Consider the following 25,446-nt stretch of genomic DNA (forward strand, 5'->3'; position numbering starts at 1 on the left):
GAATAGTTTCTTGTTCCAACAAGACGGGGCGTGCGCAGAGGAGGAAAATGTGATTCATGGGTTGAGAGGGAGATGAAATGCATTCAGCGATGAGCGACTGTTGGCAGATGCACATTTTTGCATCAGTGCTTTGGTAGCAGGACAAAAGCTCACATTTCCAATGACGTGGATTGTTTTTTGCGTTAAGTAGAACACTGTGTCTCCGCTCGCTAACAACACTAACAAGTGTGCATGTAAATGCGTCCGCGTTGAGCAGATTCCAGTCGAAGTTGCTGTGTGTTGGGTCAAAACAGTCCTATCACGCTGTAAATGAAGTGCATGCTATATTCCCAACCCCTGCCCCTCCAAAGTTCCCAGCCAAACACCCGTTGCTCGTCTCTGATGAGCTGTCAGGTGATGAACACCATTAATCTTCAACTCATATCAATAGCTTTAATTAATCTTTCCTCCAACTCTTTCTATCTTGTGCTTAACACCCAAAAAACCTCTGGTTTTTGATATGCAAGGTCATATATACTGTTGTTTTTTTTGTTTTGTCACTGTCAAAATATTGATAAATAGATGTTTGAACCAAAAAAAGGACAAGAAATTTACCTTTAAAGTTTTATTCTCTGCCTCTGTTCTCTCTAGATGATGGGCCATACGGAAAAACAAAGGATATCTCTGGACCAGAACAAACCATGGCCTCAAGAAGACACAGTATACCAGGTATATCCCACTTCTATTTATCCATCTATCCATCTATCATCATCATCATCACCACCACTCTGAAGTCTCATAATGATCTCTTGGTGTAATTTCTCTCAAATGCCTACAGCAGAATTGGGCAACAACAGCTATTTGCTTAATTAGTTTGAGACATTTGCAAAAAAACAGATTTACCCTGTCGACCTGGGTAATTTTCCTCCTCAGTTCAGCGTCAGATTCTGACGTACTTTGTGTGCAGGAGGCAGAGTGACCCGGGGGCCGCCGAGGCAGCCCGAAAACAACAAGGTCGCAGGCTGTCTGTCAACAGACGTGTTTGGTCCCGAAATGTCCTGGAGTTCAAACCCATCCACCGTTCTATTACTATTCTATTATTTTCTGCCATGATAGACATCGATCATAAAAACCCACACATTCACCATAGATTCTTGTCATTTGTTTTCACAAGGAAACCCCCGTTCCTTCTCCTTCCCTAAAAAACAATCTTCTTGGGAGTTTTATTGGTCTTTAACGGCGACCCGATGCTGTAGCAGTGGGTGCAAATTAAAACTGAAGCCCTAAAAGGATTTCGGTTTTTCAGTTGTCTCTCCCATGTGCTCCTTTTGAGGACAACTATACCTTTCTCTTGCCAGTTTTACTTGGTGTTAATTAAAATGTTTAAATGACCCCTCCTGCATGATGTCAGACCCCCGCATCACATTAAGCAGGTGACATATCATTCCGCACACCTCCGGGATAGTGACCCAAACCATCCTGTCGGCTGTGCCGTGTGTCGTTGTCGGGCTTGGAATGAGCTCTGCGGGATGAAAAAGTCGTCAAACGAGCCGCGTTACGTTGCAGCGAGCTTCCTGCGTTCATTCTCATCGGCCGCTTGTACGCAGCCGCCGTTTTGGGAACCGCTGCGAAACGGAGTTTATTGCTCGAAAACGGATTTCTGCAGGGGAGTTATTGTTTTGGTTGTCTTTGCTTTATTCTGCAACCATTTTAAATAGCAATGAGACAATATTCCCACAGCAGTGACTGAACTTTCATATTTTATCACCTTGACCAAACCCCTCCATCCTCTCTGTGTGTGTGTGTGTGTGTGTGTGTGTGTGTGTGTGTGTGTGTGTGTGTGTGTGTGAGAGAGAGAGAGACAGAGATATTTTTTCCATATGCGGGGGCGTCATTACTTGTAAAATAGGTCTCTGCTTACATAATGCAAATCATATCATCAGTGTCTTTCTGTGTAGTGTAGAGTAACAATCTTTTCATGGCTTCATTGCCTGAGCGTAAAAATAAAGTAGTAGATAAAATGTGTTGAATCCCAACACGGTCACTTCTGCATCTCTGGAGGAAAAACTCATTTTGTGATGGATTCAGCTCAGATGATGTTCACGGCATCAAAGTACATTTGTAAAAGCTTTGGCGGTTTTATGCAAATATGAACAGTACAAGGATTAATTAATGAACGACCTCTCTGCAGATAATGTGCGTGCGTGCGTGTGTGTGTGTGTGTGTGTGTGTGTGTGTCAATGTGTATGTGTGTGTTGTAATCCCCACCAGAGATAACTGTGATGTGAAGCACCCCACTGATCCTGAGTGTTGCCTGAGGGATTTACCTAATCTAGCCATCTATCACACCCAAGCTTCATCTCGTGTGTGTGTGTGTGTGTGTGTGTGTGTGTGTGTGTGTGTGTGTGTCTGTGTGTGCGTGTGCGTGTGTGTGTGTGTGTGTGTGTCTGTGTGTGCTGTGTGTGTGTGTGTGTGTGTGTGTGCGTTTGAGTGTGTGTGTGTGTGTGTGTGTGTGTGTGTGTGTGTGTGTGTGTGTGTGTGTGTGTGTGTGTGTGTGTGTGTTTGTGCGTTTGAGTGTGTGTGTGTGTGCGTGTGTGCGAGGGTGTGCTGGAGTGTGCATGGAAGATACAGAGACTGAATGACAGCCTACCTATACCTAGTTATCTGCAGTACTCACCTAATTGTCCCTGTTACCTGTGTGTGTGTGTGTGTGTGTGTGCGTGTGTGTGTGTGTGTGTGTGTGTGTGTGTGTGTGTGTGTGTGTGTGTGTGTATGTGTAAAATGTGATGAACCAAATAAAGACAATGGAGAGACAGATCTGTCAGTGCAGCCCAGTGTGCTCATTTTGCCCAAGTTTCTCTCGGCTACTTCGGACTAAAAAACTAAACCTATTCACGAACCAGAAATTCTTAAATTTGCTTTGTACTGTGCGAGTTAATATCATATTCGGCCCACATACTGATGAAATATTTGCTATAATGTTATATTGTATTTCTCATGTGTATTTATGAGGAGCACGTTAACATTTTTCACTCCCTAACACCGGAGTCTGATCTTTAACCTTCTGTAGACATGAGTGACTTCGTTCTTTACCGCGATCCAAATGGTCAAATCTTACCTCTGAAATAAACCGAAGTGCACTCCGGTTTCTTCCCACCTTCATGACATGCATTTTAGGCAGCCCCGCCGTCGGCCCTGCCCGACCGAACTGTCCGAACTCCACAGGCGGCAGGAATCAGCAGTAATATCCACAGGCTAACAAGCGCCGAGCCCACTGCCCGACAGCAGCCAGCGCACACCGCTACAGCAAGGCCTACGCCCTCAAGGGCAACCTCTTGTAAAGAAAGACCAGTTACCAGCGTATAGGCATGGCAGATAGTTTTAGTAACATATGAAAGGCGAGTAGGCAGGAGAAGGTGCAGTGTGACTGAGTGTTGCTGGTTTTTTGGAGGCACTACGTATCAGTGTAAACTGGATTCGTATCGAATTCACAACATAGTTTTTAGTGCTGTATAATAGTAATAGACAGAATTCTGTCTTTCGTTTTTGGCCGGCACTTCTTTTTAGGTAACTGTGATTCACTGGATTGTGTGTTCCTTCACTTTGCAGTTTTAACTTAGGTTTTTAAAAAGGCTTTCTTGGTGGAAGAGTGGAAGGAAATTTGGACCATTCTCACGGCTGTACAGTAAATATATAAATAAGCTACGACCAGCTGACTTAGAGAATTTGCTGTTGTGAAGGTTTTGTCTTGTGCCAAATTATTTCTTGGCCAGGACCGGTAACTTCCCGGAGTCTCCGCTGAACGCCTGGCCACCGGTCCTGAGTTAGCCAGCTGCTGGCCGTAGCTTCGTAACTTAAAGTACAAACACGCAAGCGGTATCAATCTTCTCATTTGCCCCCAAGGCAAGGAAGCGATTAAGCGCGTTTTCCAAAGTATGAAATTTTTTCCTTAAACTTACTGTAATTTATAGGTTTAGGTTTTGATAGGCCCAAACCCCTCTCACCCATGACGGATTCTCTTCTCCTCCTGGGGACATCGTTTGTTTGGAAGAGAAATGAACTCTCTTACTCTAAAATGTCTGCATCGGTCTGCTGTCATATGATCACTGTAGAAAAGAGAAGAACACGGTTCCTTTTTCCTTCATGCCCTTGTTTTATTATGGCTAGCCGTTAGGTGTCCGCTGCCTCGTTCGAAAGCTGGGCGACGATTTGGACGCGACCCGAACATGTTTTGTAGAAGCAGTATCAGATGGCCGTGCACACAGTCGTGGAGAAACTAGCCCCTTCTTCGTGAACTTTTGTCATGAACTCTATTCTCAAAGCAGTAGGGAGGACGCGGGTGAACCGGACTCGCATCTTTCCCAAGTCAACCCATTAAGTTGTTTACCTCATCCTGCCTTGACTCAGGCCGAGAATAGCTGTTAGAAAAGAGGTTACATGTCTTTTTTTTCCCCCCGAATATTGTGTTGCCTTTGTTTATACAGTAGTTTAATTGAGTGTTTAGGGAATATGTTGTAGCACTGTACAATAGTTTTTTTTGTCCTCCAGTAGAAACAGTCAGAGTGGTCCAGCGTTCCTGGAGCGTTGTTATCACAGTCCACAGAGAATTCCCATCAGTGGGTTCAGTGGAGGGGTTGTAGTTTTACACAAGTTAAAGACTGCCTCAAAGTATGTCAGTAGTCTTGGTTTCCTGAAGCATTTTGTTATACGCATTTTATTATAATAATGGGTTTTTAAAGGCTGTTTAGTTGATATTTGTCAGATATGTATTTTTATTCGACAGATTGCCGCAGAGTCTAGATTTCATTTCGAATGTCCAAAGTGACATTTTTGACACTTTACACAGAGACGCGTGATTAGATACGAGTCACCGGTGACGGTAACAAGACACCTGCGTGTGCACCGTTCAACCGCAACATCAAAAGCGGTAGCCGGTTTTACTGTTGGGGCCGGTCGGTGCGTGTGCAACGCGAAACACCCGATGAGACTCCTGAAGGGAGGAACTCCGGTGTTGTCGCACATGACAAATCTCTGCGGAGTAGCACTGCTATATACGTGACAGAAAGCTGTATGGAGCCTCTGGTGTCTCCAGAGGGAGCTATGGGAAGTCTGGAGACTGTGGCCGGAGACTACGAATCTGAAAATGGGGAAAAGAAAGAAAGAAAGAAAGAAATCTGGGGGTGTGGAGCTAGAAAGAAGTGAGCTCTACCAGACCTCTGTAGCCCGCTCCTCAACTCTGACCGAGGCTAGAGGCTCAAGCCCCAATGATCCGCTGCTGTCACGACAAGCCCCAATCTCTGAGAGCTGTCGACATTCCAGTGGCATTGTGGGTAACGTAGGCAAGGAAGAGGAGCGTGTGGAATGAAAAAAAAAAAAAGAAAATATCTACGGTTCTGCTTCCTCAATCCTGATCCTTTTAGTTTTTTTTCAAGCTGTCCGTCGTGAGTCCGACAGTGTTACGGGAGAGTTGGATCGGTGGAGTCTCGCATTTCCTTCCGCCTGGAAAAAAACAGCATGTACAGCCGCACTTCAGTCCCCATCTTAGAAGAGGTGGATCGAAATTCCTTGTCTAGTCATGAGCTGCCCACTGAATGACGGTAAAGCGTGCGCTGGAGAATCCCCTGTGCGTGGCGCCGTCATCAACAAACCAAAGCCCAGAAATACGATTCTCCGATACTGATAACGATAATGACAATAAAACAGGTGTTCAGTGCCCACACAGTCCCAATAGTGTATGAATTGCAGATGGGGCCATCATCATTGCCAAACTCGTCGGTACGGAGCAGACACATTTAATCTTGATTTTACTTATTTGGCAATATAGGTCGATCAGAGCGTTCATGTTTAATCAACAAACGGGACTTACAGCCTTCCCTGGTACTGATTATATCCTTCTGAAATCCGGTGGCTGGTTTGATTTCAGGCTGAGTTAACTTATTCAATTTCCTTTCAAAATTGTAGCATTAGCTAAGCTAAATATTCTAATGTTAACACAATGGCTTTTCTGTCGCGCTTCAGTGTCACACAGTCTACATGAAACGCCTATGAAGGGGTTCTCCGCCCCGATTGAACTTTATTATGTCGTGTTGGTTTTCACAAGTGAATCACGATAGAAGAATCTCAAAGTCAAAACGATCTCTACAGCAAAATATAGAAAGTCTAAATATGTGCAAAATACATTATTATTTCTGCCTTTTTAATAGAGTTTTCTGTCCTAGAAAATGTGATTTAATTAGCATAATTTACTCTGAAGAGTTCTGCGACTGTTGTACATATTTGCTGTTACCCCTGCTGCATTTTAACCTTCCAAGACCTTTTCTTCACTGCGGGGAACTTTTCAAGTGTCATGTCTGCAAGAAAACAATGAGGCTTTTTTTTTTTTTTTTAATGCTCATTAACTGATGCCTATCTTATCTGACCTTCACGTTTACGTTTCAGTCATTTCAACTGATTCTCTCATATTGAGCCGAAAAGGGGATCAGTGTCTCACTCAAGGACACACAGCGGCAAATGTCTTTCAGTTTATCTTTTGTTGTATCTCGGCTTCACGTTAATCCGTGAATCAGAATGGACAGAGGGCAGCCACTAACCACTTATCTCTCTGCTGTATTTTGCGTGTTTGAGTGTGTGTGTGTATCTGTCTTTGTCTGTCTTTGTGTGTGTGTGTGTGTGTGTGTGTGTGTGTTTACGTGGCTACGTCCTTCTCTTTGCCTGTTTTGTGCGCGCGTATCTGTCTTTATGTGTGTGTGTGTGTGTGTTTTTGCTTAGAAGCTCTGCGGGGGGTAACCATGGTGGAGCTGGTGAAGAAAGAAGGCAGCACACTTGGCCTCACCATCTCAGGAGGAACCGACAAGGATGGGAAACCACGGGTATCGAACCTACGGCCCGGAGGACTGGCGGCCAGGTGGGTGAAACACAGGCACCACCAAAGAAGAATAAATGCGTTCAGACTTTCTTGATTTTCAGTGTAAGAAAAGATAGAAAGTAAGAAGAATTTCACGATACAATCAGGAGGGAAAAAAATAAATTGGTCTTAAAGTACAACTGCCACATTTTCCTAGCAATGTACATCCGATTGTTATAATAGAGTTGTGATCAAACCCCGTCTCCGTTCTGCAAGCTTTGACGTGCCTTAATCGCTCTCCTTGTTGCAGGAGTGACCAGCTAAATGTCGGTGACTACATCAAGTCAGTGAATGGCATCAATCTGACCAAGCTGCGGCACGAGGAGATCATCAGCTTATTGAAGAACGTAGGCGAGAGAGTTCTGCTGGAGGTGGAGTATGAACTGCCCCCCACAGGTGCATATTAGCCGGACAACATACACTTTTCGATGGTTTTTAGGGGCCATGAAGCAATATTTTCCTGGTATGGCTGTGACCAGCCCTGTGTGAAAAACGCAACCCCACTGGCAGACAAGAGGGCTGATATCGGAGTTCGTTCAAAGACATTTATTTTGACATTTTTCACGTGCATGGTGTCTATGGGACGGTTAAGGCTAGAGAAAGATGGTGGTTCTGGCCCACTAAACACTTAGTTAAGGATGGAGACAGATGGAGATTGCACTTCATAATCAGTACTGCGGTTTCCTGCATGAAAGTCAGACTTCCCCCGCCCAGACCTCCACATTCCTAGGATTCTGGGCGGAAAGAAACGCAGCCCCTCTCCCTCATTTCAGTGACACTACTGTTGTTGCAGCCAAGATCCTGATGCATAAGGCTGCAGCAGAAAGACACAGGGTTGCCAAACGCAATGCGACGCCATCCTGTCACTCTTAAATTCTCCTTTTTTTTCCCTGGCGATGGCAAGGATAAAACAGTTGTAACTTTCCAAATATTCTCTGTCGTAGTGTCATAAAGCGCCGCACGGTGTTTTCTCATGTGCAAAGCCTTTAAACTCAGGGATCTATTACTCAAACCTGACTATTTCACTGTATCCCCAGCAACTGCTGCATCAACACACCCTCGTTAATGGATCCCCTATCTTTTTAACGCTGTGCTCTCGGCGGGAACGCTTGGTAATACCGAGAGTACATAGTAGTCTGAACTCCATGAGCTCATTGTCTGACTTAAGCACCAACCACTCCCCTACGCACGCACACACACACACGCACACACACGTGTATGTATGTATATATAATATAGTATAATTCACATTTAAGTTTTATTGGCTGCAGTAAGAAGAATAAGAGACTATAAATGTTCCTAATTAAAACCCTCACTGTATACATATTGGGATCCAGGTGAAATTCACAGTATAAACTTTATAAACTTTATAATTCCTAATTTATACATTTTCATTTGTCTGTATCTAATCTATATGCTCCATTGGGGTGATCAAACATTCAATGAATGTGAATAAACCCCTCAGTTCTACTTGATTTTTATCTGCAACAGAAACAAAGTATTCTAGAAAAAAGCTCCAGCGACAGCTAGAGCATAAATTACTTTTCTCTCTCGTTCACTAACGGTAATAAATTCTCTCTCTCTCTCTCTCTCTCTCTCTCTCTCTCTCCTCTCTCTCTCCCTCTCTCCACCTTCTCCCCCATCTCAAAGCACCAGACAGCACCTCAGGGGTCATATCGAAGACAATCGACATCTGTTTGCACAAAGAGGGGAACAGCTTTGGTTTCGTCATGAGAGGTAACCATTAGTAAAATGAACCAATTACTGTAGAGGACTACGTGAATTGTTGTGATTGACACTACGTAGAGAGACTGCTGCAGTATCGCTGTTGCCTGTCCTTTTAAAAATAGAGACATGGCATCATTTCTTTGTGTTGGGACTGAAAAAAAGGTCAAATGAATCCGTAAGAGAAGGAAGAAGATCGAGGAGGAATATGAAATTGCGGTCTCTCTTTTTCTGCTGTCACTCGTCTAACAGGGCACACTGAGTGACTTATGGTTAACAGGAAGGCTGTGGTGATTGAGAGGTTTCATTCCATTAACTAGAAACTGGATAGACTTTATGTTTCCGCTGACCGTTTCTGAAGCATGCCGTGTAAATCCAGATCGATTCCCAGCATTCCCGGCAGCCATCGGTTTCAGATCTTTTCACCGTTGAGTGTGAAAGTCAACTTGTCGGGGTCTTGAATCGTGTTGAAATCAGTAGCCCGTTACAGCGACTGCCAGTTGCGTTAATTTTTGTCACTGATGTGTTTTTACAGAACAAGGCCTCATACTTTAAGACAATACTTTGAGCCTAAATGAATCAGAGGAGCGTTTTCTTTTTATCTGCCACATCCTATGGTTAAGGTTTGGTTAGGTTCAACTACTTAGTTAAGGTTATGGGTAACGTTTCCTTTATGATTAAAACAAATCATGAACCTAGTCAACATCCGTGTTTTGTTACCGCTGGTCATCTTCTAGGTTCGATGGATTACCTTTTTGAAGCATGTTTTTTGAGTTTTTGACATTTCAAGATGGAGGATGTGAGGGGTTCTAGACGTGTGAGGCCCCAGAGTTTAGCGTGATCAACTCTGCCCTGCTCCTCTTACAGGTGGTACACAGGAGGACTGGCACAGATCACGCCCCCTGGTGGTCACCTACGTCAGGCCAGGAGGCCCTGCAGACAGGTAGCTCAGACTGCACACTCAGGCAAACATAAGCTCACAGATGCTGCACAGACAGCAACATAGTGTGTATACACACACACACACACTGTACATGCACATAAATGCACAGACTCACACAAGGCCACACGCATACAAACAGAGACAGTTACACTGAAAAATATCCGAGCAAATATGAAAACACTTATACAGTCAGAGCCAGATATAGGGTTTATTTTAGGTTGAAAAGGGCAATGTATTCCAAACAAGACCAGGTCAAAACAAAGCTCATGGCTGGACCAGCCTTCATCTGTTTGCTACTCTCTGTGCTCACATATACCGTCATTTAATACGGCCGCACTCCCAATAAAGCTGTTCTAGTCTGCATGTTTCTCTGTTTCTGTTGTCAGACGACAAAACAAGGATGAAATAGAGACTGAAACGCGGCCCATTAATACTGCACGTCACCAGAGAATCACTTCCAAGCCATTTCCAGGCCGCTGCTCCGCACTGCTGAAAATCCTGATGTTCTAACCCGATCGTCATCTGACAAAATCACCTCACACATAAGAAAATGAAATATCAAAATATATAAATGAAGACAACGGCTGTGCTGTGATTTCAGCTGTATTTACCTGTAACATGATCACTCCAAGAGGAAGTTAGGAGCTTGTTCACATCTATGTCAGATGCCTTGCCGTCAGTTCAATGAGACGCATAGAGAGGTGTGCCTGCGGAGGGAAGGCCCGAACTCGCGCTCACGGGGCAACACTGGCGACTCTCTGCCACGGGAAGTCGCTAAGCTTCGTCCAGAAAGCTGAGAGATTTGTGGCCAGGCGCTTTTGTGAAGAAAAGTTGCCAAAGGGGTTTGAAAAGTCGGTAAATCTAGAGATACTGGCGCTAAGTTGGCAACCCTGCCCGTAAACGCCGCCCGGTGACGTAATGGAGACTACTTGCGCCACTCCATTTTGACAGAGCAAACTTCAACACTAGGCCGGCCAGCCAATGGTGTAATGTCAGAGCTAATTAAGTCAGTCAGTCAGTCAGTCAGCGACATACATCCACGTTTATGGGGTTAAGTGATATCTAGGAAAAATAATAAAAGCCAGATGAACGCCGGTCTCCCTCGAGTTAAAACCAACAGCGGCACAGTTCTAGTCAGGAGTCTGGGAGACTTGTCTGTGCCTTTTTTAGAATAAACCCCAGGGATAACAATGTCTTTCACTGTGACCGTCACTGGTATGTTGACAGTTCTGTGCTACTCATAGCTGCAGAGGCACGAACCACCTCATATCCCTTCGATGTTGTCATCGTGTGTCTGTCTCAGCCCTCATGTTTAAGTAATAATCCACGACATTTTCATATAAATGTCAGGTTTTACACTGTTCAAATGGTGTAATTCAACAGTGAGTCTACCTTCGGTAGATCCAGAGCAATAGTTGTTACAAATTCACACTAGTTTAAATCATCCTGAGAAAAAATACCCTCCTGCAAAGGAAACAATGGCCTTTACATTTCCAGTTTGTCTGGAATAAGCTCCATAAAAGGTGTGTCCAAGAACGAAATGTAACAGACAGAGAGAAAAACAAAATCCACAGAAACTCAGACTTGATGACAAATGTTTTAATGAATCAGAGTATGATCATTTCCTTTTCATGTTTGCCCATTTGCGATGTGTCGGTGCTAATTAATGATCGTGTAACCAATTAAAAATTCTGGACTTCTGGACTTGGACTTCGGGCTGTTTGGATGGTGTAACATCTGGCTGGATATCAGTGGCTTCCATGCCAATTCTCAGTTCTGAGCATTGTGATGAACAACGGGACAACGGCCGTGGTTATGTTTTCTGCAGTTGGGAAATATTTTTGCTAAGGCTTCAGTGAGGCTTCATTTATATGACTACACACGGGGAGGGCTTATACACAATAACTCTCCTACACAGAAACACGGGGGGAGCTAAGGTAACTCTAATGCAATGAAAATTTTAACACAAACCTTCAGATAAAGAATGTTTTAACCTCTTTTTCTGTAAGAAAACTTTTGATTTAGGGAGGATCCCAGGTAGTGGGCATCTTTCGGTCGAGAGGAGACTCAAAGCGAACACGTGAATCCTGAAGAAGTTACAATACACTTTTTATTTTTTTTTTAGCTAATGGCAACCCAACGTCAACTAAAAGGCCTTCGCTCAGTTTAGAAAACAAGTGGTGCCATAAAAACGCAATAAATAATGCGCCATGAAAATAAAAGACTGTCATCTCGTTACTTGAAATGTTTGTATTCTTACTGGGTGCATTAAAAAAAGACTACTGACACTATTTTCTGTTAGCCAGTAGCGTAGCCATCAAAGATAAAGTTTAGGTCGGCAAAAGATTGTCAGTAATTCAGTGTTGATAATTTTACAACATTGGATTATTATCCAGCCTTAGATTGAGGCTGATCTCGTAGAAACTCCAATTCGCACTGAACGTACCTTCTCCAAAAGTCATTGGACACCAACTCAGCCAAAATATTTTAATCTAACTTTAACCCAAAGCAAAGTCACCCGAAATGGCTTTCACCGAAACTTTGGAGCAATTCAACGTATCAGTTAACACTGATCAGTTAACCAACCGATCCCCGTTAGGGAATCGACTCTGGATATGTTGCAGACATTTGTAGTTGTGAGAATTCTTTACCTGACACCAGGGAATTAGCAGAGTAGGTAATTTTCCTGTTTGCTTGGCATTTAAGCTCACACTAAGTTTTCTCTGAGCAATGCCAATAAAAGTACCACAGTAATGAAACCAAACAGAAAACTGTTTTTTTTTTTTTTTAATTTAAGAGTTAAACTTCCACCAACAGCATAAAACATAGACCGGTGACAAATTAAAGGAAAAACCCGAATGGATGAGTGGAGAAAACAGGACGCTAATCCAACAAAATACCTGTGATAGATTTTGGAGTGTTGTGTGAAAAAGTGCTGCCCACCGCCAACAAAACACCAAATAGGGGAACAGCTTTTGAAAGAATAGTGCTCGTCCCTTCAGTGGGGCTCAGCAGATTTGGAGAATCAACGACAAGGAGCACTGAAGCTGTTGTGGAGGTCGGTGGTGGAAAAAATGCCTTTCGAAGCCACTTCATGCCGATGGGTTTCACTGCTTTAATTTCCCCCCATCTGTGTTAACATCTCAACAAGCTCGCTGCTTAAAAGTGCCATTTTTGACGGCGGCTTGACTCTGTTGTTTCTAAAACGTTACTCCAGCCGAGACAGGAAAAGATTGCAAGAATAAAGCATAACCCGCTTCTCTGATCACTTAGCAGCTTCAATCAGTTGATGCCAGACTTAAGAACTGTGAGATGCTATTTTTAAATTCTAGTAGCAACAATGTGAAAAAAAATCGTTGACACCATCTTTAGGCTGTTTCACCGTGATGCATTATATGTTTTAGTGCAAATTTATTCCAGATCGACCAAAACTAGTGATTTAACATCACCTATGGCCTTATTAGTTGCCCAACCTTTATATTAACCTATAGCTCTATTAGTATACAGTAAAAGAGCACACGTAAAATAGATTTTTATACAAAATACAGCCAAACGTTCATACGCAGATTGAATAAACCTCCACAGGTTCACGTGCAGATTGACAGACTGGGACAAGAGCAAGATTAAATTCTATCTTACTACTGAGTTATTTCACCCTGAAGCTCATCCAACACCATTCTAAAGAAAATCATCCTGAGAATGTGGGTCAGTCCAGGGGAAGCGAATGAGATATCCATGCTGCTTCATATCCCATTCAAATGCCAGTTGGAGAAAAACTTAATCCACGGCACCACGCGGTCCCAGGAGGGCCTACATTTTTAGCATTACCCAGTGGGAATTAAATTTGAAGAGAGAGAGCCGTGGTGTTTTTTTTTTTGCAGGACCAAAATGAAAGTGCTTTTCGCTGCATCGTTACTTGAACAGAAGGAGAGACAGAAACAGAGAGCGCCTCGGGCCTTTAAAGCAGGCTAAATGTCAGTGATGTCCTTAAGACCGTTTATTTTGCCCAACAACTTGAAATTAGAGTTTTCTTTAGAGGGAAAAATCCACACTAAACTACCCTAACTCTTCAAACAATAGCTCTGGGTTGTGTCCCTCTTTAAAACTACACACATTTTTTTTATACAATCCTTTTCTTATTTGTCTGGAAACTGGTCAAATGTGAACGACAGCAAACGTGAGATTTTGATGTCGGCCCCTCAGAGTTTGAGTACAACAGCCTGTACTGTATGCAGAGCCGCCATTTTGCACCAGGATTCAGAAAAGTGACCAAAGTCGGCTTTTGAGTCACCTTCGCTCTGCCCACCTGTTTCCCAGGTGGTTCCAAGGGCGAAACCTTTTTGTGTCAGTTTTGTTTGAATCAAACTTTTAATCAGACTCGTATGTGACCCCAGATATTTCCCGTGGAACTTCCTTCTTAAGATGCTTCCACCGTGCAACCTAATTCCTGCCGTAATAAAGCCTTTTGCTATCAGCTTAGCTTGCATCATGTTGTTAGAAAGCCTCAGGGCTATTAGCGTCATACTTTACAACTTCTGGCTGGTGCGATGACAGCTCTGCACTACTCGCACTCCGGCATCAGGCACAAAGCATCTATCGGCTAATGCAGCCCTCTGCATGAAACATTCAAAACGCTGCATTTCCACTTTTTGGGGGAAATAAATACTTGCCCTGAAAAATACCACTGAGTGCCTCTAAAATGTCAAGTATCCAGTCCTTAAATGTGTTTTTGTCAAGCAAGGAAAATTACCCTAATTTAAATGACGCTAAATCACATGACAAAGTTCCATCTCAATATTTTGACTGCTGGCAAGCGCAGCAGCGTCAGCCCTCATCATGAGGGGCCCTTGCCACTGCGTTCGTCCTCCTTTTGAACTCAGGGGAGAGATGACACTGTAAGTATCAGGCAGATGAGGGGAGAGAGAAGAGGAAGAGGGGTTCATAACGACAGGCGGCAGTTGGGAGTAAGAGGTAGAAGGCGAGAGAGGCTTGAAAGACACAAAGGAAATGAGTAAGACGAAGAAACGAGAGCAACAGTAAAAGCAAAAGCAGGATTTGAAGAAGGGAGAATGAGTTAGGAAGGGTACGGTTGAAAAGAGAGTTTCTTTCAGTGGGTTTGTCATTCGTTTGTCATGATTTTTCACTCTCACTGGTTTAACACAGTGTCTTGCACAGCATATTGTGTCCTATGCAGTACTTGCTTTCGCAGCAACGGCCATCGCCCAGTCGTGCACATCGGGCTCATTTGAACTTGAACTGGAGGGACTGAAGGTAGGAAGGAACGGTAGACTAAGGGGTTCTGAGAGAAGAGAACGAATCGAGGAGTGAGGAGGAGAAGGTGTAAGGGGAGGAATGGGGGAGAGGAAGCGGGAGGTAAAAGAGAAATACGGTTCCAGTCGTTAGTCTCTGGACGGAGTGTGTTTCTGAATCTTCTTCTATAATCACTCTGTTGAACATCATCATCATTGTCTTTTTGTATGTGTGTGTGTGTGTGTTTCCAGAGAGGGCACGCTGCGTCCCGGTGATCGTCTGCTCAGTGTGGACGGCGTGCCACTGCACAACGCCAACCACAGCGACGCCCTCATCGTGTTGGCTCAGTGCGGTCAGGAAGCCCTGTTCCAGATAGAGTACGACGTCACTATCATGGGTGAGAGACCTCACGCAGGCAAAAACCTGACTCGGACATTAATTAAACTGTGGGGCAAAAGTTTCCAGACTTTTTTCTAAAACGCCACTGAAATTAAAAAATTGATTCTTTTTGTTGATGTGTTGGCATTTTCTGCCCCCTCAGGCTGAGCTCTGCCTTTTTTCTAGGTAAAACTGATCAATTTAACTCCCCCAGAATGCATTACAAAGAAATCGCTGGTCATCACATCGGGAGGTTTATACATTCAAGGGGCATTTTTTGCCTCGAGCTCATCTGCTAGGCGGCTTAATGTTGGTGATACACAGTGATACACAGATTGAAAGGTTCTCTGCTGTTCCATTGTTGTCAGCTCACCTGCAGAGGAGCATCAGCCGACAGTAAAGAGAAAGAGGATAACAATTGAAATCACTTTTTTCCTAATCAGACACAGTAACAAACGCTTCCGGTCCACTATTAGTGGAAATCGCGAAGTCGCCGGGAGCAACACTGGGTATCACGCTGACGTCGGCCAATCATCGAAACAAGCAGGTCATTGTCATCGACCGGGTCAAAGCTGGCAGCGTGGTGGACAGGTACACACACACACACACACACACACACACACACACACACACACACACACACACACTCAACATATTTGCACACATGCACACTTGCACTTTGACCTTGAGTGACCCTCTAACCTCTGTTTAACTTGAGACGAAAGAAGTGCTGATTATTTCCATGCGGTCATAGCTGTAAGGTTTAAATAAGCAGCGAGTGCCTCGCGGACAGTTCTTCGCCCCGGGTTTTGCCTCTCAGACTACATGAAGGCTGGCCTAAACCTCTGATTGGTGAAGCCTGTTGGTCCTGCACAGCCTGAGAAGAAGGGCTGCTTTTTTTCATTGGTGACAGAATGTAATTATAATTTTCTCCTAAAACCGCGATTAAACACTGGAGAAATATAAGGCCGTATAGGACAATGCTTCTTTTTGTAAAGTAACTACAACACATAGAATGAATATAATACAATGAAACTAACTGGGTTAGTGCATTAATAATAATACAGCCATCTGCATGACTTTTCCATTGTTTTGTCAGAACATAATTATAGGAAGCACAATAATCAAGGTTATTTGCTAGACTGATTGCATGTCGTGAATGTGTACGTTCAGTTTTTTGGTTGAAGGACCTTTAACTTAATTGTGTCATTGTGTAATATCCTGTCTCTGACACACACACACACAAACACACACACACACACACACAGGCTGTGTCCAGCCCTGTAACGAGCGCAGACAGCGGGGGACAGGGTATCGCCCCGTACCTGAGTCTGGCTCTGAAATATGCATGAAGCGCTTGAACTTTTATGCCAGGGCTGAAACGAGCACAGCAGTAACCTCAGTCAGCTGGACAGGTTGACCGTGGAGGTCCGAGTTCTGTCACTATTCGTTCCCACATCCCCGGCGCGCTCGCCCGCTCCCGAGCATGCTGATCCGAGCCAGTCGGGCTAACTCCTGTAGCCTACACGTTGCTTTCAAACAGAACAAAAACAAGACAAAACAGCTGTTTTTTTTGTTACCGTCTCTACGCTCTGCCAGATGTGGAGCGTTGCACGGAGGGGATCACCTGCTGTCCATTGACGGGACGTCGACAGAACACTGTACAGTCCTGGAGGCAACACAGCTACTAGCGAGCACAACAGAACTGGTCAAACTGGAAATACTCCCCTCCCATCAAACGAGGCTAACTGGGAAACAGCACGACACAGGTGGGTGTAGTTTAATTCTTTACCGTCGTGTACATGGAAAGGATGGAACAGGGGACTTTAAGCCGAGTTTGCATTACATTATTGCCTTTTGAACCCAATTTGGGTGACAACTCACACACCATCCTCTCAGAGTCAGAAATTTAAATCTGAACGCACAGACGGCACAAATTCCAGCTTTTTGAAGGTTTTGACATCGCTGGGGCTTTGAACGGGCCATTAAAATGGCTCCCGCATCCCTAGAGCGTTGACATTATGTGAACGCACAGACCCAAAAATTATTTTAAATTGCATAAAACCGCTCTCCTTAAAAACTGTCCTAAGAACATGTGTAATACCACTCACGTGCAAATTAATGGCATGTCTGAGTAGCCTAACTTACCTTGCAAATAACATTATGCAGCACACCTAATCTCTGGATATGGGCTTTGTAGAGAAGGACCAGAAAATGGTCTTTTTTGCGTTGCGTTTTACACGTGGAATGTTAATGCCATCACCAGGACTTCAGGCTTCTTTCACATGTACTGTCGTCATGAACATAAACTGGGTGTGTGGTAAATCCAGCATCTGTGGGTTTTTGTTTTTTTTGTTAAAATCAAATTGAGGTCTTTTCTTTTGATTTATTTGAGCGTAGAAGTTCGTTTTTGCCTCAGACATCGTGGTGAAGAATGTAGCTGACATTCCCAGTTGTCTCGAGGTGCAAGGTGGTGCACAACTGCGCCTTTTTTACTTCCTGATTCTTCGAGGTAAAGCATCACAGCTGTCAAACCAAACGTGGCGCAGCTAACAGCTGCCCCTTAATTAAAAATACCTGGCTCTGACAGCAGGGAACTTGAAAGCGAGGTGTCATTATGGACTTATTTCCTTGCGTAGAGGAGACTTCCGTGTCTACTTGTGGGTGCCAGGTGTTTGACAGTAAGCAGGGCAATGCAATCCAGAGCTGAAATGAAGACACGTGATTAAATGAACTGAGAAAACAAAGATTTATCACGGTATTAATGAAAAAACAAAACAAAACACAGTAATTCAATCACTCTGGACATAAGTGTGTGCAGCAGGCACTGTTGTCAGCCCGATGGTGTGTGTTTAGGTCAAAATTCAGGCTGTTGTTTTCACTTTTTCACGAATTGTGTTGTCCTACTCGAGAGCTGTTAAAACTGTATGATGGTGTTGTGTCAGGTATGTGATGACACAGCTTTGTAGTGAATACGTGTGTGTGTGTGTGTGTGTGTGTGTGTGTGTGCGTGTGTTAATGCTGGCTAACAGCCGCTGCACAAACTCAGCAGCGGGCAGGGGAAATAAACTGCTACAGTATGTGCAGCGTCCACTAGTGAATTTTGCCCCGGAAGTCACACGTTGTGTTGCGCTCACCAAAGGGTTCACGACCGATTTCTGACTAAAGTAGCCCTGAATCAGTCCTGCAGTCACTTCACAGCTGCTCTCCTGCCGCAACTCTGATCAAGTCTTTCCATGTTTTAATGTCACCTTTGTTTCAGAAAACAGAATTTTCTCCCCAGCTGGACGACTCAGAGGCCATCGGCCAGCCGAGTCAGTTGGTTGCTTCTATCCACAGTACGCTGATAATTGATACTCCCTAAATCAAATCTGAGCTTTTACAAATGCTGTCCAGAGTAGATCAAATTGAATAAACTGGCTTTGGGTTTTAGTGAATTTTCTGTGGCTTTATTATTACGCAGTGTATGTGGTCATTAACCCATCCTAACTACATGATACTTGTAATGTAGAGGTCCTCACGAGTTCACTCGGTTCTGAGGAACTGGATTAGATTATGTTTTATTGCCAGTGCAGGAGTTGAAAATAAGACTATAAATTAGTCTTTGAAGCCTATAAATAATACATTTTTGGAATTAGTTTCTATGACTTCACATTTATTCTTAGGACATTATTGTTATTACCCTTCTTGACAGTGACAGCTTGTTAAATGATAGGTCATTTGCTGCCAGGGTTGCTGTTCGCTCTGGAAACTCTCTCCGTTAGGGTCCGCTCAGGTCAACCACATTCTGGATCAGGTCTAGTTATTCTAGGGTGGATTCGAATGGGGTCTGACGCTGCAGGGGTCCCCCGTTAAATCGGGTCCCTTCTTTTTTTTAAGTATCAATTCGTGCAAGTTGGATGCGGGGGGGGGTTTCCACGGGTCGGATTCAGATCCGGTCCAACCTTTTTGGACCCGTGAAGACCTGTACTGTACTTTACAATTATATTCCTGAGGGAGGGAGAAGAGATTTCATATTGTTTATGCATTACATTGCTGCTGAGCAAGTTGGAAAAGGTAAATTCTTGCTGGACGCTGACCAGAGCTGGCAGTGTTTGCTGTCGTCAGCATTAGGGGTCGACCGATTATCGGATCCGATGGTCAGCATCTTTCCGATTTATGGGATCGTTTTGTTTTTTTTTTTTTTGTATCTGATTGACGATAAAATAGATTTAATTAAAAAACTTGCTCTGATGCAGCCGCCCCTCTCTGCGGCCTTGAGAAATGTCCCGCCCGCAGCGCCATCTGATTGGACAGGCTTTAGCCTATGACGTCACGCCGGCACGTGAATGGCCACTCGCTACTGTTACTTAAAAGAAAACTTACCCAAGTAGAAGAAACATTGCTCGTGTGAAGATGTACTCAGTTAAAAGCAAAAAGTAAGACAGAGTAATGTTACCGCGTTACATTTTTAAAAGGGTGAAGGGGAGGTAAAAAATGTCATATGGTGATAATAATGGTAAAACTATTAAATTAAAGAACATCTTTGTGCTACCAGGGGTATTTGAATTGGTATTTCTCCCCCGGTGAAAAACCGCAGCAAAGGCAAACAATAAATTCCAGTCAGGCACTTTGCAGCCTGCCCATACAGCCGATAATTACAAACACACACTCAGTTGGCAGTTTGTTAGGTACACCTAGCTAAAACTAATTCAGTCTAATACAACAGTCCTACGACAAATCCTCCATTCATGAAGGTCGTAACGTTCAGTTTTTATTAAAACAGATGAGGAGGGTTGTTGAATCAAGCGTGTGATCATTTTGGAGGATGTAGTGTGTGCTGCTGTTGAGCTGTATTGAATGATGCAGAGAGGGGTTTCTGTTATTCAGCCTACCTCCATAGGCATAAGTGGGGTGGACAAAATAATAGAAACACCTCAATATCACAGCGGGTGTCCGTAGACTTAGAGTAGCAGCAGTTTTATGTTGAAATTTGTGTTTTGTCTTAATTTTGGCGCCGCAATTTTCATTTTTGCTGCAAATCCCCATCGGTTCCAAATATCGGTCTCCTTGATTACTAATAATCGGTATCGGAATCGGCCCATGAAAAGAAAAACCATATCGGTCGACCCGTATTCAGCATAACAAATGCTAAGATTAGAGGAGGCCAAACGGCCGAGGCAGTTGAGGTAATACGGTAACGTATATACTTTAAGTCACATCGAATCTTCATGTCGTCACCCCTTCCTCAGCAGTCGATTTGATTAAACATGACACCAAATTAGGGCCAAGGAAAAATTGTCACCAAGATATTGTTAGGATTTCTGCCCCAATTAAGTCATCCCTCGCACATTTAGCATCTCAGTTGGCAAAAAATCCCACTCATCACAATGTCATTATACCCGCTGTCTTATCTCAGGGAACGCCATTTGAGGAATATTTTGGCTGCGACAGCAACTTTGCGCTTAATTAGTTGAAGGAGTGTTTCTTCACCCGTAGCCAAGCAGCGGCTTTTCATCTGCGGGAGAATTAGTGCCAGTGGATTTACGGGGGGGGAAACGCTGATTGCAGCTGCTGCTTTATTATCCCAGGTTAATGCCTCACCGCTGAGGGGTTTAAATAAGACAAGTGTACACACACCGCGCACTCATACGGTGGCACCGCGTACACACCCAGGAACACATGCCTGTATGCAGCCTGTACACAGGTTCACACACGTAGAAGCCTGTGATAAAGCCGCCAGTGTTGTGATAACTTAAGTCACACAAACGTACATTCATTTCCTTTCTTTTGCTCGCAATCACACACACACGCAACCGCTTTTCTTTTTTTTTTTTTTGCCCTGGTTGGTGGGAAAAATCTGTTTGTTTTTATTATCGATGCATCTTTCTTTGACCTGATTAAAGACTCGACAGGGGATGAGGAAGCCGGGATTAGAGAAAGGTTTTGAAAGACCGAGACTAGATACTAGAAATTCTAGCCTTTAATTAGACTAAGACTTCTACTTTAGGCTAATTTCTATAGAATTTGTGTGGGAGTTTCGTCTCAGCATGAAAAGGACAGGAAGAGGGAAAGTTGAAAAACAGAAACAGACAAATAGAGTGACAGGGAGCATAAAGGCGGGAAGGTATTTAATTAAAGTAATTACACCTCCCTCACCACTTTCAGAAGCTGTTTATAGCCTGCTACCTCCTCCTCTGTCCTGACGTTTTCCATTCCTCTTTTCCCCTAATTTCTTCTCCTCTCCTCTACCGCTCTCCTCGCCGCTGCTGTCGTCCTTTCTCCTCTCTGATAAGTACGCATCTCCGCCCCAAAATATCCCTCCCTTCTCATCCTGTCTCCCTTTGTTTTCTTTTTTTTTTTTTCCCTGTTCTCCTCTTCCCTTTTTCTCTCCCACTCTTCCGTGCTGTTCTATTTCTAGTTTGAAGGGGGGAAAAAAAACTAAATGAATTTCATTTTAAGAAAGTCCTTGAAGTCACACAGGTGAGCACCAGACACACACACACACACTGGAAAGGTCGCCAGCTCAACTCGTGTCTCCATCATCTGTCTCTATGAAGCCTAATTCGTTCTTTCCTTCTTCTAATCAAGCCGCCTCTGTGTGTGTATTTGTGTGTACGTGTGTTAGGAAGTGATCACAGCTCATTAGGATACCGATGGCCTTGCAGCAGACCTTGCGGCCTGCTTGCCACCGCTTTATTAATAGACACTCTGATTAAAGGTTTTGCAGTTTGCAATGTGTGTGTGTGTGACTTTGATTTTGTTTCAGTGAGTGTTATTGCAGCATAGATCATTGTTGGTGAGTCTGGATAGAAGCGCGTGTACACACACTATTTGCTTTATGTATCTTCTCTCCTGTACAGTATGAGAGATGTGTGAGTGAGCACAGGTGAGTATGCTTAATGTCTTGTGTGTGTGTGTGTGTGTGTGTGTCCTGCCCGTGTGCATCCATCTGTCTTGCTGCAGCCATTTCCTGTCAGCAGATCCGTCTCTCCGGTGTGTTTCGCTGGACTTAATGACTTTTATTTTTACTCGGGGAGGATCGGGCGGCAAAATGTTTTCACATTTCTCAGGTCTGGCTCTGAGGCTGCCCAGCACCTCTGCTCCCTCAGACCTCCCGCCAACGGATCGGTTTAGAGAGGACCGCTCGCACGTTGCGGAAACGAAAGCGCCGCTGGGTAGATGCGGAAGCGCAGGGCAGCTTAGGATCAACTTCAGAGCTGAGATAAGTGTGTGTGTGTGTGTGTGGGGAGGAATTACACATGAAGCCGTGTAGGTCGTGAGGCTTTAGCCTTGACTGTGTGCTGATGCTGGGAGTTTCCCCAGATGAGGTTCTGCCTAACATCTGAGGAAATGTTTCAGACGGCACGGTCCACCGGCATTTCTGCGTTTTTTATTCAGGCTTGCATTTCGTAGCCACTGTGTCGTAGGTCTAATTAAGTGACAGTGGAACAAAGTGGAACAAACTCCATAAAATATGCTAATGGGTAACAGATTCCCATATAATTGGTGTTTTTAGAAAAATCCGATTGGCTTTGCAGGGGTTTCTTATATCTCTATTACAGGTCAATTCAAACTGAGTTGTGGTCAATGGTTTTAACCAGTTTTCTAAATCATTAGGCAAGTTATGCTAAACTACAGGTAACTATACCAGCTCTACTCGTGCTTTGTGCCACAGTTAACTCAGTGGTGAAATTCGCTTGGGTGAAACACACAAGCAAGCTTAAAAGAAACGCACGACAGTTTGAACACAGCATATCTTTCTGCCTGCGGTACACAGTAGGTGCTACGTGTTACCTCACATCCCTGATAAAGAGAGTGGCGGGCGTCCGAGCAAACGCTGCTACAGCCAAGTGTAGAGAACCCTTCAAGGCCTGTGCTATGGGAAACCAAAGAGCACAGAGATCTGTGGGGCTGACATGCGGCAACAACGCGGCGACGGAGGCATAGTTTCATTCACGAACCAGTGTATGAGTTAATACATAAACATGAGGTGGATGGAAACAAGAGGACACCGCACGCTCGTATTAGGTATAGCACTTCAGATGCATTAGAATTAATACGAAAAGGCCCACTAAAGTGCTAAATTGGCCTCCAGTGTGATCACTGCCTTACCTTACATACTGATAATTATTCATCAGCAGGGTCACTTACTATATGTACACAAGTCAATCATCTATACTGTGGGCATCTGCCATCCATGTGAACCAGAAGTCTACCAGCTGACAGCTGCCTCACAGTCCCCACACTGACCGGCAACGAACAGCGCACTGCTTCGACACCTGGCAATAGAGTGAGAGCTGGTGTTTGTCTAAGGTTAGCGTTATGATGGGGTTTAGGGTTGGCGTAATGTTTAGCGTTGAGCACGCGGCGGCTGAGGTTAAGGCCGGCGTCAGCCCCGACGGAGTAAGTCAGCCCTGTGTTCTCACAAGTAACGAATCATCTGTGTGCGTGTGTGTGTTCCAGTGAAGGTTCAGAAGTCGGACCACCCCCACTCCTGGGACCCCTGTGTAAACTACTGTCACCCTCCAAACTCCACCCTCTGCAACACAAGCTCCACCCTCAACAAGTCGTGGACCGCCTCAAATAACAACACCATCAACAGCCTCGACTACTGCAAGTGTAAGAACACACGCAGACACCGCAGCGACACAAACTCTCTCGTTCTTTATCTTCCCGTTCATCCGTTCTGTCTGTAATTCGTTACTTTTTCTCAGCTCGGTCTCACTGTGAATCTTGAAGCAGGATGTCTGAAAGCATAACGAATGAGATGGAAACCTTTGGGCATTTTGTATGTAAATGGCTTCTCATCTAGAGACACGTAGTTTTCTTGTGCCAAATATTCAGATGCATCCTCCCGGCCACTTTATCCAGGACTTTTTTATAGTGGTAGAAACACATTCCTAATGACTTCTGAGCAAATGCGGTGCTAATGGTCAATATTATTAAAAAAAAGTTTGATAGAGTAAGCTGAGGAAGTACAACTCATTTCTTACAGTGTCAGGTATAGACGTCGCCTGATGAGAAACAGACATTTAAGCTTCGTTGCACCTGTTTGTGTTTGTTCTACGCTCTTTGCTCTTCATGTCCCGGCTGTTCTCTCTTTAACACTAACTCATTTATCTCTAACCCATTTTCATTTTCCGTCTCCTCTCAGGTTTAATTAATTCTTCAATCACTATCTTCTTGCCCATGCATTGCAGTATGGGAGCAACGGACATCATCTTTTTTACTCTCTCTCTCTTTTTTTTTTTTTTTTTGCAGCTCTGGTATCTGCCAGTTTCTCTCCCGGCTCTACGACCACGTCGGGCCCCAGCAGCCAGAGTTCCAGCACCTTGCCCAGGCCTACAGTTCCCATGAGTCCACGTAACTCACTGCTCAAACGGCGGCAGAGAAAGAAAGAGCACAAAAGCTCCCGTAAGCTCCATATACAGTATCCATGCGCGTCTGTCTGTACGGCGAAATAAGTTTTCTGAAGTGATAGGAATAATCGAAAGATCAATCTCGCACGTGTGTCTGTGTGTGTTTAGTGTCCCTGGCGTCCAGTTCGGTGGGTCCGGGTGGTCAGGTCGTTCACGTAGAGACCAGCGAGGTCGTCCTAACAGGCGACCCCCTCAACGGCTTTGGTGTCCAGCTCCAGGGAGGAATATTTGCCACCGAAACACTGTCTGCACCTCCGCTCATACGATTCATAGAGCCGGACAGCTCTGCAGAGAGGTGAGCGCACACACACACACACACACACACACACACACACACACACACACACACACACACACACACACACACTCACTCAGTCACACACAGACACCTTTGCACATTGGTAGCCAGAGAAAAACTGCACACGACATGTTTATGTTGTTTTACATATGCCAACTTCGATGCTACATTAGCAGCTTTGCTCGGCTTTCCTGTGTGTATTTGAATGTCAGTGTTTGTGTGTGAGAGTGTGTGTGAGACTGATGGTGTGTTAACAGCTCTGCCTGGCTCCGTTTTGTGCGTGGGTGTATGTACATTCCTAAGCATTTACTGTATATACATGAGCGTACTTGGGGTTTTCCAATCCTCTGTTTGCATCTTTCGTTGCACTTAAATTCACAACTTCATTTAAGTCTCTTTGTATGACTTCTCAGTTGTGTCTGTGTCTGTGTGTGTGTGTGTGTGTGTGTGTGTGTGTGTGTGTGTGTGTGTGTGTGTGTGTGTGTGTGTGTGTGTCTGTCTACTGATTGATGTTCATGTCGTATTAACAGCTTCTCTAAGTGCTGGGTGTGCTTCTGCACCCGGAGGC

The 25,446-nt window shown here is 44.3% G+C and overlaps 1 protein-coding gene across 1 annotated transcript in view; it reads left to right on the forward strand.

Moving 5' to 3' along the window:
• The first annotated feature begins 634 nt into the window (after positions 1 to 634).
• Positions 635 to 25,446, forward strand: part of grip2b (glutamate receptor interacting protein 2b) — a 47,899-nt gene continuing 23,087 nt past the window's right edge. The window contains exons 1-11 of the mRNA XM_040116406.1: positions 635 to 708; positions 6,748 to 6,883; positions 7,134 to 7,279; positions 8,534 to 8,620; positions 9,476 to 9,551; positions 15,053 to 15,198; positions 15,623 to 15,770; positions 16,779 to 16,948; positions 23,625 to 23,780; positions 24,423 to 24,575; positions 24,689 to 24,875. Of these exons, the coding sequence (XP_039972340.1) occupies positions 681 to 708; positions 6,748 to 6,883; positions 7,134 to 7,279; positions 8,534 to 8,620; positions 9,476 to 9,551; positions 15,053 to 15,198; positions 15,623 to 15,770; positions 16,779 to 16,948; positions 23,625 to 23,780; positions 24,423 to 24,575; positions 24,689 to 24,875 (1,433 nt within the window). The 5' untranslated portion in view covers positions 635 to 680. The remainder of the gene's footprint in view (positions 709 to 6,747; positions 6,884 to 7,133; positions 7,280 to 8,533; positions 8,621 to 9,475; positions 9,552 to 15,052; positions 15,199 to 15,622; positions 15,771 to 16,778; positions 16,949 to 23,624; positions 23,781 to 24,422; positions 24,576 to 24,688; positions 24,876 to 25,446) is intronic.

This window comes from Xiphias gladius, chromosome 21 (genome assembly GCF_016859285.1).
Source record: "Xiphias gladius isolate SHS-SW01 ecotype Sanya breed wild chromosome 21, ASM1685928v1, whole genome shotgun sequence".
NCBI classification, from domain to species: domain Eukaryota; kingdom Metazoa; phylum Chordata; class Actinopteri; order Istiophoriformes; family Xiphiidae; genus Xiphias; species Xiphias gladius.